This window comes from Bufo gargarizans, chromosome 10 (genome assembly GCF_014858855.1).
Source record: "Bufo gargarizans isolate SCDJY-AF-19 chromosome 10, ASM1485885v1, whole genome shotgun sequence".
NCBI classification, from domain to species: Eukaryota; Metazoa; Chordata; class Amphibia; order Anura; family Bufonidae; genus Bufo; species Bufo gargarizans.
In genome coordinates, this window is record NC_058089.1 from 42297964 (window position 1) to 42311782 (window position 13819).

At 45.4% G+C, this 13819-nt stretch overlaps 1 protein-coding gene across 1 annotated transcript in view; it reads left to right on the forward strand.

Annotated features, from left to right (window-relative positions):
• LOC122920174 (reticulon-1-like) overlaps window positions 1-6210 on the forward strand; it is a 48962-nt gene extending 42752 nt beyond the window's left edge. The window contains exons 6-9 of the mRNA XM_044269428.1: window positions 133-202; window positions 285-331; window positions 1474-1532; window positions 3528-6210. Of these exons, the coding sequence (XP_044125363.1) occupies window positions 133-202; window positions 285-331; window positions 1474-1532; window positions 3528-3573 (222 nt within the window). The 3' untranslated portion in view covers window positions 3574-6210. The remainder of the gene's footprint in view (window positions 1-132; window positions 203-284; window positions 332-1473; window positions 1533-3527) is intronic.
• The last annotated feature ends 7609 nt before the right edge of the window (window positions 6211-13819 follow it).

The window sequence follows — 13819 nt, forward strand, 5'->3', positions numbered from 1 at the left end:
GCAATGTGCATCTGTCTGCATTTCTATAAAATATGTAATATTTTGCATTCTAAAATATGTACTGATTATACAGATATTAATTACTTCCATATGGAAATACTTTAAGTTGCTTTTCACATTTTCTCCCACCAGTTTGCCCTCCTCATGTGGCTGACGACCTATGTTGGAGCTGTGTTCAACGGGATCACAATTCTCATTCTTGGTAAGGAACCATTCTGTAAGCTTTATGTTGTGCCTATAGATAGACTTCAGTGACTCCATTGTCTGTTTTCATCTTCCCGTAGGAGTCCTGATCGCCTTCACTGCTCCGGTTGTGTATGAGAAATACAAGGTACGTTTATTCAAGATAGTTTGTGCCTACACTAGTAAGTTTGCTAAAAATCATACTCTTAAGCTCTCCCACAAACCTTTTTATTTTCTGACTTGTTAGAAAGGTACATGATGTAAACTGTATTGAAGGTAATCTTACCAGTGACTGTATTTGTGAGTTATAACCTGCCTTCTGATCCTCAGCTGTGTTATGTGACTGACACTCCAAATAACACAGCATCTTATGTAAGGACAGGTAGCCAGTTTCTCTATTCATTCCTATGGCAGCCTCAATGTTAGTCTCATAGAAATAAATAGAGAAGTAACTGACTTCCTGTCCTGTGTCAATTGGAGATCTGGGTGTTGGTCACATGACACAGCTGAGGATCAGAAGGGAGGTTATAACTCACAAATACATAAGTACAGATCTATAGAAAGTATACAGGATCAGAATGCCACAAGCTCAAAAAGCAGAGCTGAAGGTGCAGACCACTCTGAGCAGCACTTCTGCCCCTTTGTGCTTTGTTTTACAACGGTTTAGGTACCCTTTAAAGGGTTATCCCATCAGGTCATTTGGATGTCCTATAGGCGATTCCTCTGGACCCTCTTCACTTGCCAAAGCGGAAAACTGCTGCAAACATTGGAGGTCCCTATGCACCCATGTACTACGTGGTTGATCATTATATAGCAACCTTTCCTCTACAGTGTCACATATCGGCCCGCGACCTCAGGGTATGTCCACATGAGACTGGTCCGTTGTGGGTTCTCTGAATTCTACAGCAGCAAAATCAAAACAAATGGCGTTGGTTCGTTGCAGATTTCATAGCGTGAATGCTGCAGATGTGACCAGTTTCACTCTCTGCATTGGAAAGGTTGAAATCCATGGTGGGAATCCTACATTGACATGCTGCAGATTTAAAATCCGCACTGCAGATCAAATTTGTGTGGATTCCTTGGCAGACACTTTCTACATCTACTTTGCTGCTACTCCATTATGCTGTGGGTTTTCCTCATGCGTTTCTGCTGCGGAAAATCTCCAGTTTGTCCCCCATGTGTGGCAATACCCTTAACTTGCAAATGCTTTTTTTTTTCTATAGATGTCCTTTAATGTATGCCAACTATGCATTGTGGTTTTCATGTTCTGCTCATTTCTGTTTGTCGTAGGTACAAATTGACCATTATGTGTCTCTGGTGCAGAGCCACATGAAATCTATAACTGAGAAGTAAGTTTTGTTTTATCCTACAAAAAAAAGACAAGATATTCAATTGTATTTTATAATTAAAGAATATAGATCACATAGAAAATAAAATGTAAGCCTGCACCTTCCACAGAGTGAGATTTATGGAGCAAGGGTCTTGTTCTCCAGATCTTACAGTGCAAGAGTAGTAAGGCCATGTTCACATGTGACGTACAACACCTGCAGCAAAAGTGACGTATACTGCATGTGTATAGGATTGTACACACTGCAGAAAAGCATGTTTTTCAGGGCAAGCCATCTCCAGCCTAAAATGCAATTTTTTTTATTAAAATGACCAGATATTATTACAATATTATATAAAATATTATTACAATGGCCAGGTAAAATCCAATTTGTATGTATTTAAAAACAAAAAAAACTAAAAACACTAACCTAAAAATAAAAAAAACTCACTGTGTACTTTCCTTTAAAGGGATTCTGTCACCTCCCCTAACCCAAAATCGGATTTTAAAGCAGTCATGCAGCACAGCTTACCTTGAATAGGCTGTGCTCTTCTATCTTGTAATCCGTCCAGTAGTTTATGTGAAAATTGACTTTTATAGTTATGCAAATTAGCCCTGAAGGTGCCCAGAGGGGCGTTTTGATTCCCCTTAGTGAGCCCAGTACCGCCCCTCTTACAGTGCCCAGCCCGCCTTCCTTCCGACTGTCTAACCGCCCCCAGCCTGCCACAGCCTCTCCTCCCCCTCCCTCACGGCCAAACGAACTCTCGCACAGGCGCAGTACCCACTGAGGGCTGCGCCAGTGCGATCAGCAGGAGACTGAGGGCAGGAGCTTCATCCTCGTCACTGGGCATGCGCTGAGCCCAGTGACGTCCGATGCTCGCTCTTCCCTCAGTCAGCAGGGAAGAGCGAGCATCGGACGTCACTGGGCTCGGCGCATGCCCAGTGACGAGGATGAAGCTCCTGCCCTCAGTCTCCTGCAGATCGCACTGGCGCAGCCCTCAGTGGGTACTGCGCCTGTGCGAGAGTTCGTTCGGCCGTGAAGGAGGGGGAGGAGAGGGAGGAGAGGCTGGGGGCGGTTAGACAGTCGCAAGGAAGGCGGGCTGGGCACTGTAAGAGGGGCAGTACTGGGCTCACTAAGGGGATCAAAACGCCCCTCTGGGCACCTTCAGGGCTAATTTGCATATCAATAAAAGTCGATTTTCACATAAACTACTGGACGGATTACAAGATAGAAGAGCACAGCCTATTCAAGGTAAGCTGTGCTGCATGACTTCTTTAAAATCGGATTTTGGGTTAGGGGAGGTGACAGAATCCCTTTAATGTGAGGTGACCCGCATCTATGTGACATTGATGGCATATCCTATCATTTAATGTAGCTCTTTTTATCACGTTCCCCTTTCCCTGATATTGCAGTATACATGATTCACACTTTATAAGGAAGAGGTGACATGAGGAAGCCATGTTTACTAGGCACTTTGGGATTTTCAGTGCATCTCTTATGGATTACTGTGTTGTTTCATATGGCTGGAAGTACACATCTAAGGCTACTTTCACACCTGCGTTTGGTGCGGATCCGTCTGGTATCATTCACTTTGTCAGGACGGGTCCGTTTGGCTCCGCATAGTCAGGCGGACACCAAAACGCTGCAAGCAACGTTTTGTTGTCTGCCTCAAAAGCGCAACGGAGAAATGCAGCCAAGCTGATGCATTCTGAACGGATCCTTATCCATTCAGAATGCATTGGGGCTGAAGTGATCCGTTTTGGGCCGCTTGTGAGAGCCCTGAAACGGATCTCACAAGCGGACCCAGAAACGCCAGTGTGAAAGTAGCCTAATACTGCTGTAGCTGACACATCTGTCCTGCGTATTAGAGGTCCCATTCTGAATATGCTTTCTGCCCCCTGCTGTCTTCTGCCATCTCCAAGGACTTGAGTTCTAGATTTGTCTAATACTTACTGTTGCCAGCCATGGCTATGCCTTAGAGCTTAAATTGTTCCTTTTTATTGTCTCCTCTTTTAGGATTCAGGCAAAGCTTCCAGCAGCACTGAAGAAGAAAACAGAGTGAAGGATCAAAACGTTGGGAGGGTGGGTGGGCTGGGGGGGTCTTACAGTATACACACTGGCTACATATCTCATTACTACTCCGTAAATTGGCTGCCTTTATATAGCTCACAGGAACCTTTTGTATGCATGTATTTCATGTATACCTACGTGTACATGGTTCCTCTCTACTAGGAAGAGAGTGTCTGTTAACATGTCATGGATTGTAAGAGTTATTCCTTGTTTTATACATCCTGAAGAGCCGGGTAGGGACCTAGCAACCCAACTGTAATTCCTGCATCTTACACACTCATCCCTCCCCCATCTGCATCACTGAAAAGTGATCGGCACACGGCCGCTGCATTATCTTCCTCCATTTTTATTCTGCTTTCATCATCTCAACCTAATCTACTGGTGCCACTACTGTCTCATCCTTAAAGGGGTTGGCCATTTTCAGGCTTCTGCTAACAATGGGCATGTAAGGTGACTATGACACTAATATATCTTTTTTTGATGTTCTGTGTTTGCTCTATTTCATTAGCTATATCCCATTATTTGGGTAAATTGTCTGGGCTGTCAGCACACAGGTCCTGTCAATGACATGGCTGCTGATGGAGGGTCATGTGCCTCCTCCATTCAAACACACTGCACTAAACTCTGCATAGTCCAGATGAAAAGTGCAGTGATTTGCCTGGTCACATGACCCTCCAGCAGCCATTTTATGGACAGGGACGTCTGTGCGGATAGAACAAAAGACTTGGCCAAGGGACATGCCTTTTTAAAATGGTGCAGAATTTCAACAAAAGCCATGGTAATAAGTGCCATATAGTCATCTTATATACACACTGATCAGCAGTAACCAGAAAGTAGCCAACCCCTTTAAATTAACTTGTCCATTTCCTTATACACACACTTTTCACATGCTATGGTCTTTCTTACATACTTCTTTTATGGTCTTCAAATGTCATTCATCTTATTAAAATTATTTATTGTTAGGCCTCCATGTTGGTGTCCCTAAACACCTTGCCCCTCCCCCGCACAGACACGCTGCCCTCACACCCCTCACTGTTTTAAACTTTTGTCTGTTTTTATCCAGCTACTCAGTTCAATCACTGTTCTGTTCCACTTATTGCCACATTAACCAATATATTGGAGTTTCTTACACTGCAACCAGGTTTTTTTATTTAATAATGCAGAATTTAATTTATATTTCATGTCTATACTGAGAATTAAGTGTAGAAATGTGTTAAGTTGCATAACTAAAAAAAAAGTTATGGAGAGTTGCTTGTGTTTTCTGGAATACTAAGACTTCTACGGTGTTCCTCTCTTCCTTTCTGTGCTTGTATCTTATCCCTTACTCTTCCTGGCAGCAGGAGAGATGGGACATGTCCTACACTGCAAAGAACAATGCAGTCTCGCCCTTTGATCATAGAGAAATTCATGTGTGAAAATGTCACGCCTGGTGAACGGGCCAAAAAAACAACCGACACAAGAGGTCTATTGTTGTACACAATCTTTAAAGTGAATCTCCACCTTTTATCATCATGTTGTTTTAGGTCTGAAATAGTTTGCCGATTAGTTTTTTTTAAAATATATCTTCATAGCCGTCCAAGCTCCATTTTTAGACCCAAAAATCCCCTGCATAGACATAGACTTAAAAACAAGCACATACTGACTGATTGTAGCCACCACTAGAGGGAGCTTAGGAGCTAACGGCATATAAACACACTATGCAGAAAGCTCCTATATTCCCTCTAGTGGTGGCTACAGTCTGCATGGTATGTTTAAATTCTGTAAATGCGAGGGCTTTGGAAAAGGTACCACTATAAGGATATATTAAGGAATTAATCTGTGCATAGTTTTGAAAGTTTTTAGGCTAAAAAAATAAAATGATGCTTAAGGATGGACATTTACTTTTAGGGGTTTCTTTGATGTGGTAATCTGGCCATGGGATTTTAACTTCTAAATAATAAAAGTATTTTTGGCTCAACACCGTAGTGGAACAGAGCATGAGGAGTCAGTAGTTAGCCAAATTCTGTGATGGAGACACTACAATAGTCAGCCAGAAGATCTGTTAACTCACCATGGTAGTTCTGTGTCTTTTCTTGGGTTCTGTATGCATCAGCCTGGTTCCACGTATGTCGTGGAAACGAGTACGATCTGATTTATTCCCACCACACAGGTACTAGAATTGGGTGGCACGTTTCTGTCCTGTGTCAGCAGTACAGTAATACCTCAGATGATGGGAAATGTGGTTCCACTGAGTAGGTGCTGTATACCTCTCCATGGAGTGCAATCCACTATTGTGTCGAGCTGATCATGCTGGACTTGAAGAGTGCATTTGTTCTCAAGCAGGGTGGGTTGTTTTATTAATGTGATTTGTGTTGCACTGAGCTTCTAACTATTTACTGTGTGTCACTATAAAATGTTGTTTAAAAGAGAATTGCTTTACTGTTACTTTAAGACTGGAGAAGGGAACAAGCTAATGAAGTATTCACGAATAAGCCTGTAAAGTAGCTTGTTATTGCAGGAAGAAGTGTTTTTATTTGGGGGTTGTCCGAAATAAAGTTAATTTCTTTTATTTTACTTTTTAGTTTCTGTGGAACAAAATTCTATATATATTGCAAATACATGTGGTATTAAAGAGTAGGACACAAATAAAGAGTGTTGCTTGTTCTTTTCATCTTGTGGAATTTAAATGGAGTCTGTCACCAAAATATGACATTATGCACCACTTACATGGCTCTCTAGCATACCTATCCATGATTCAAATGCTACATTTGTAATTTTCTTCTGACTTTCACCAGCAGGAAAAACGCTGTTTAAATTCAGATACCCAGCTACAAGCTGAGATCCTTGTCGGGAAGGTCCGGATCCAGGCTGTCGAAGGTCATGTAGAGTACTAGTTACTCAGATCTGTAGTAGACCTCCTTTACAAAGATTGTTTTATGGTAGTCCTGGATATAAAGGATGTGCATTTCCATCTGCCGATTTTATCCTGGTCATCAAAAATTTCTGAGTGTGGCACTGCATCTGAAGGGGAGAGTAAGACACTTTCAGTTGCTTCCGTTCAGTATTTCTATGACTACCCGTATATTTACCAAGTTGGTGGCGGAGATGGCTGCTCACATAACAGAGGACATCTTGTTTGTTACCTACCTGGACGATTTTTTAATAGCTCCATCCAGGTAGAATTGTCTTTCACAGGAAGACAAAGTAATTCAGATCCTTGAATCATTGTGTTGGATAGTGAAAATGGAGAAATCCAGGATGATACCCCTACAGTCGCCGAGGTTCCTGGGGATTTTGCTCGACCTCCCAGAGATCCTTTCCGACCTTGGAGAAAGTGAGTGAGTGTGAGATCTAATTCTATGCCCTTACGTTTCATTCAGGAAAGCTATGTCTGTCCTTGACATCATGCATTCCAGCAGTTCTGTGGGCTCAGGCTCAATCCAGGGATCTCCAGTCATGGTCAGGGATCCCAGAGGAGCTGAACAGCAAGATTCTAATCTCCAGGAAGATCCGTCGGTCACTAGAATGGTGGCCGATACAGGAAAATCTACATCAGGGGGTCCCATGGAAGGTGGTAAACCCTTTAGTAGTCCCTACAGACACCAGTCCGTCAGGGTGGGGGGGCCCATGTTCTGGACTGAGTTTTTCAGGGACCCTGGGACAGTGCAGATTGGGAGATTTCTTCCAATGCCAAAGAATTGACAGCAGTTCTGAAGACTATGCAGATCCTGCCTTGGCTTCAGAGCCGGCATTTAAGGGTTTTGTCCGACAATGGTTCCGTGGTGACCCAATCCAAGAAGTTGATGGGAATTACGAATCAAATATTTCCCTTGTTGGAAGGGAAGGTGTTGTCACTATCAGCCCTTCATATCAGGGGTATAGACAACTGGACCAGAGAGTGGTCCTTGAAGCAGGACATATTTGCAAAGATAGTAAGCCTGTGGGGGTTGCCAGACATAGACCTCTCTGCTACAGGAAGGTGAAAATGTTCTTTTCTCTTTGTCCAGGGGATTCTCCCACAGCAGTGGATGCTTTCCTTCAGCCCCGGGGCAGGGGTCTTCTGTATGCTTTACCTCAATTACAATTGATTCCCAGGGTGTTGAACAAAATAAGGGAAGATGGAGCTTCTGTGCTCTTGATAGCCCACTTTTTGGTCCCGTCGAGCATGGTTCACTGGGTTAAGACTAGTTGGTCAGGGAGCCATGGGTCCTTCTGGAAATTCCTGATCTCTTGTGTCAAGGCCCAGTGATACATCCCCCAGTCAAGGGCCTTCACTTGACAGCTTGGTTTTTAAAAGGTCGCTACTGATCCAAAAGGGGCTATCGGGGTCAGTAGTCTCTACCTTATTAAAGAGTAGGAAGGAAGTGACTACAGGCATATACACTACAGTATGGTCGGTTTTCTTAGTTTTTAGGGATACCTCCTTCCCCTTCTTGTCAGCTTAGCATTCCTAGGATTTTTGAGTTTCTCCAGAGGGGATTAGATAAGGGGTTGGCCTTGAGTGGTTTTTTTATTTATTTTTTATTATTCAACTCTAGCTGCTCATCCTTTGATTGTTAGATTTTGTAAGGCTGTTACTAGGAACACCCTGGCTAGGATCGCTAGGTCCCTCCTTGGGACCTTTTGGCCTGGTCCTTCAGGCTTTGGTTAAGGCGTCCTTTGAAGCCCACATTAAGATTCTAACGTTAAAATGTGTCTTTTTAGTGGCCATCACATCGGCCAGGAGATTAGATGAGATGCAAGCTTTCCATCAACCCTCCTTATATGTCCATTTAGGAGGACAGGATTACTCTTCGCCACTATCCAGCATTTCTCCCCAAGGTAGTCTTAGATTTTCACAAGGGCCAGGAAGTGTTTCTCCCTTCCTTTTGTGATCACCCCAAGGAAGCTGAGCTCTATCATTTGCATGTTAGAAGATGTGTGCTGACTTATTTAGAGGCTACAAAGTGGTGGATGAAAACAACCTCTTTGTTTATATAATTTTCAGGCCCTAATAAAGGAAAATCTGCTAGCAAGCCTGCCTTATCCACCTAGCGAATGAACGCTATCTGTTTAGCTTACATTTCCCTACAGAAGCCGGTTCCCCGGGGATGGTCGGCTCACTCAACAAGAGCGGTGGCAACTTTTTGGGCAGAGAGCATAAGCTTCAATCCAAGACATCTGCAAAGCCGCAACTTGGTCATCTCTTGACCTTCTTTAACCTCTTCAGGACACAAGGTGTACAGGTACGCCCTTATGTCCTGGTACTTAAGGACACAGGGTTTTGGCGTCCGCCTGGCCGTGCGGAGCCAAACGGATCCGTCCTGAATTACAATGCAAGTCAATGGGGACGGATCCGTTTGAAAATCTTGTACACCCTGTGTATTTCTGATCACTGCCGTGCAGCGGGCGGTGATCGGAAGCCGGTGCCTGCTCAAATCATTAAGCAGACACCTTGGCTAAATGCCAACCTGCGGTTTGCGGCTTTTCTAAGTTGCGGCAGTGGGCGGAGCCATCGGGTCCCCATGCGGCTGTGGGGTGGGTGGGTGGGGGGGCGGGCGATGGCATGGAAGGCATCGCGCTGCCTTACTGTGAAGTGCCTGTGAGATCCAGCCCCCTAGATCTCACAGGCCATGGAAGCTGTATGAGTAATACACACAGTATTACTCATACGGCCAATGTATTCCAATACAGAAGTATTGGAATGCATTGTAAAGGATTAGACCCCAAAAGAATTAAGTGGAAAAAAAAGTTTTCCCCCCAAAAATCCAGTTTCAAGTAAAAAATAAACAAATGTCATTTTCCCCAAATAAAGTTAAAACAAGTTGGTAAAAAATAAGGGGGGGGATTATACATATTGGGTATTGCCGCGTCCGTATTGACCGGCTCTATAAACATATCACATGACCTAACCCCTTAGATGAACACTGTAAAAAATAAAAACTGCTAAATAAACAATTTTTTTTTGTCGCCTTACATCACAAAAAGTACAACCGCAAGCGATCAAAAAGGCGTTTGCCCACTAAAATAGTACCAATCTAACCCTCACCTTATCTTGCAAAAAATGAGCACCTACCTGAGACAATCGCCAAAAAACAAAACAAAAAAAACTATGGTTCAGAATATGGAGACGCTAAAACATATTTTTTTTTGTTTTAAAAAAGCTGTTATTGTGTAAAACTTACATAAATAAGTATACATATTTGGTATCGCCGCGTTCGTATCGACCGGCTCTATAAACATATCACATGACATAACCCCTCAAACACTGTAAAAAATAAAAACTGTGCTAAATAAACAATTTTTCCATTTCGTCCACCATGACGGCTCTACTATGAGATTGATTCTTGACCTCTGTAGAGGCAGGAACACACAGAGTTTAAAAGGCCACCACCCACTCTCACCCTCAGTGTTTCCTGTCCCTACGGGGGCAACTCACAGAGAGCCCTCCTTATGGAGGGGAAGAACGTTTTATTATTTTAAAAGTACCTGAGGATTTGTGTCCTCTTCCTCTGCCCTCCTGCGGTTCGGTCCAAAGCTGGGCAGAGGATACATGTGGAGTTGATCTCATTCCTGTTGCAGGAGCCTGTATCTCTCCCACAGCGTCGGTCCCCCTTCCCTACATTGAGGAAGTTGACCGCACGGAAGCAGAGCATGCTGCACGCCGACTCCTCAGCACTACACTCTGCTCTGGGCCGGCAGGAGGTGGAAGGGGCGGAGCTTGGACTGGGCGCACAGCGATGACGTCAGATGCCGCGCTGACTATTTGAAGCGGCAGTTTTGAATAAGCAGTAGCATACAACCGGTCTTCCTCCTGGAGCAGACACACTACAGATGTCTGTCTCTGACGCCCCTGCAGTCCAGATGGAATCTGAAGCCCCCTCAGCTACTCCAACAGTGGGTTCCCCTGTGGGGAGAGGAAAATTGATGTATAATTTTTTGACTTGTTTGTTTATCTTGTCTATTGATACCTGGCTGCTCCTCTCTTATAGGGAGTTAAAGAGCCCAGAACAAGAACTATGGGAAGGCGTTACAAGACAAGGTCTCCAGAAAACACCTGAAAATCTTTTCGGACAATGTAACAGCGGTCGCATATCTGAAACATCAAGGGGGCACAAGATCAACAAGATTAAAAGAACTGGCGGAAAAAATATTCTTCTGGACCGAAAGGAATGTTCTCTCCATCACAGCTATCCATTAAAAGGGTACAGAAAACATACAAGCGGACTTCCTCAGCAGGATGACCATTGATCCGGGAGAATGGGCCCTAAACTCAGATGTATTCCATCATATCACCAGAAGATGGGGGACCCCCCAGATAGACCTGTTTGTGTCAAGAAAAAAAATGCAGAAATCCATCCTTTCTGCTCCCTAAACCCAAGGGACAACCCTTGGGCAACGGATGCATTCTCAATCAGGTGGACTTGGGATCTAGTCTATGCCTTTCCCCCTTGGCCGCTAATACCCAGAGTGCTGCAGAAAATAAGGTCGGACCCAGTAATCGTTAATTTCTAACGATAATTTGTTTTCCCTTAGTCCTAACAGCAGCACAGATGGGGTTAACTGCCCCTGTGGACTGGTAGGACCGGCGGAATTTTAATGAGCCCAAGAACCAATAAACGATCTTCAGCTCCCTGAAAGGGAGGAGATCACCCCCCAGCCCACCGTGTCTTTAACAAGTATGATGTAAGTTAGGGAGGGATATTTGTGTGCTGCTGTTAGGACTAAGGGAAAACAAATTATCGTTAGAAATTAACGATTCCCTTACGTCCTACCAGCAGCACAGATGGGGAGATAGCAAGATAAAACCCCTAGGGAGGGTCCTCATGCCTGGCAGAAGTAAGAACTGTCTGCCCGAAAGCCGAAAACTCTGCCATCCTAGCATCTATCCTATAATGGGAGATGAAGGTTGACTCAGAGCTCCAGGAGGCCGCCTTACAGATCAACTCTAAGGGGAGAAGGCTTCTTTCCGCAACCGAGGTGGAGACCGCCCTAGTAGAATGGGCTCTCACAAACTCGGGAGGATCTAAGGTTTGGGAGACAAAAGCTTCCTTAATGGCCTCCTTGATCCAGCGACTAATGGTGGCTTTAGACGCTTTACGGCCTTTAGACTTACCGGCAAACAGGATAAGGAGATTCTCATCTATCCTGAACTCTCTGGATCTATCCACATAGATCTGGAGGCATCTAGAAATATCCAGCGGATCTCTAGCTGGAGTATCAGAGGAGGAGGCTGTAAACAAAACTGGTAAGGAGATTACCTGGTTGATATTTTGAAAAGTAGGCACCTTAGGTCTGAAGTATGGTAAAAACTTCAGGAGTACTCTGTCCTGTAGGAAGATGATGTATGGATGAATTGCAGAGAAAGCCTGCAATTCAGAGACTCTTTTGGCTGAGGCTATAGCCAGAAGAAAAACCATCTTTAAAGTTAAATATTTGAAATCAACCTCCTCCAAAGGCTCGAAGGGGGGAGATGCTAGACCCCTGAGCACTGCTGAAAGATCCCACTGGGGAATGGGTTTCAGTATAGTAGGCTTTAGTCTTTCCGCTCCCTTCAGGAAGCGTTTGATGAGTGGGTCCCGAGAGTATGGCCTGTTGAGACAGGCCGAGATGGCACACATTTGTACCTTCAAGGTAGCTGGAGATAGGCCTCTATCTAATCCGTCCTGAAGGAAATGTAGTATCGCAGGAAGGGGCGGATCTGCAGACGCCACCTGTTTGGAATCACACCATGCCACGAAGATTCTCATGATCCTGGAGTAGGCCTTGTTTGTAGACTCTGCTCGGGAATGCGACAAAGTTCTCAGGACCGACTCGGAAAGCCCTTCTATGTTGGGAAGGGGCTGATCAACCTCCAGGCTGTCAGGTTGAACCTGTGCAGATCTGGGCAGAGGTGAGTGTCCCACGACACCAGGGTCTGCTCCGGGGGGAGTCTCCAGTATTGTCCCCGACTCATCTGAATGAGCTGGGTAAACCAGGATCTTTTGGGCCAAAACGGTATGATGGCTATTACCGAGGCCTGATCCTGACGGATTTTCATCAATACCCTCGGTATCATGGAAAAAGGAGGGAAGATGTAAGCCAGCCTGAACCTCCACGGTATCGACAGAGCATCTATCGCCAGGGGGTTGTCTTCCCGGTACAGGGAACAGAACCTCAGCACCTTGGCGTTGAACCTGGTTGCCATGAGGTTCACCTCTGGCATACCCCAACTGTGAACTAGCTGCCTGAAGATCTCCGGATGCAGAGACCACTCCATGGTCGGTAATCCTCGACTTAAGCGGTCTGCTATCATATTGAGGGAACCTCGGATATGAACGGCAGATAGATGGGAAAGGTTCAGCTCTGCCCACCGAAGGATCACCCCGATCTCTGATAGAAGGGGTAATGACCTTGTGCCTCCCTGCTTGTTTATATAGAGAACCGCAGTCATATTGTCTGACTGGACTTTCACCGCTTTGCCCCGAATCTGAGGGGCGAAGTGAAGGAGGGCTAGCCGGATAGCTCGAATCTCGCGAAGATTGGAGGAAAGATGCCGCTCCAGGGGGGACCAAGATCCCTGCACTTGGGATCCGTCCAGGTGAGCGCCCCAGCCTACGAGGGACGCGTCTGTAGTCAATATGACCCAAACTGGTTGGGTCATAGACTTCCCTGCTGGCAGTCGAAACCACCATCTGAGGGAATTCCGGGTCTGACCGGACAGGGAGCACAGGGAATCTAGCCCCGCAGGGCTGCCGTTCCATAAATGTAAGACCTCCGACTGAAGAGGACGGAGGTGCCATAGCGCCCAAGGGACTGCGTCCGCAGCCGCTGACATGAGCCCCACCATCTTCATGAGAGTCCGAATAGAGACTCGACGAGGGACATGAAGGACCTTTGCCAGGTCCTGAATCCGCGCTTTCCTTTCTTGAGTCAACCGGAGGGACATCTCCACAGAGTCGACCACGAATCCTAAATATTGGATTGAAGATGATGGGCTCACATTCGACTTCTGCCAGTTGATGATCCAGCCTAGGCGGAGAAGAAAGGAGATTGCGATCTGAAGACGGTGGGTAAGGATCGGAACTGAAGAGGTTATGAAAAGCCAATCGTCCAGATAAGGAATGATAGTCAGCCCTTGGAGTCTCAATGCTGCCACCACCGATACCACCACCTTGGTGAAGATAAGGGGGGCAGAAGAGATTCCGAAGGGGAGCGCGGTGAACTGAAAGTGCCTGCGAACCCCTGAAATCTGGACCGCGATCCTGAGAAATTTCCGGAAGGCGGAATGGATCGGAATG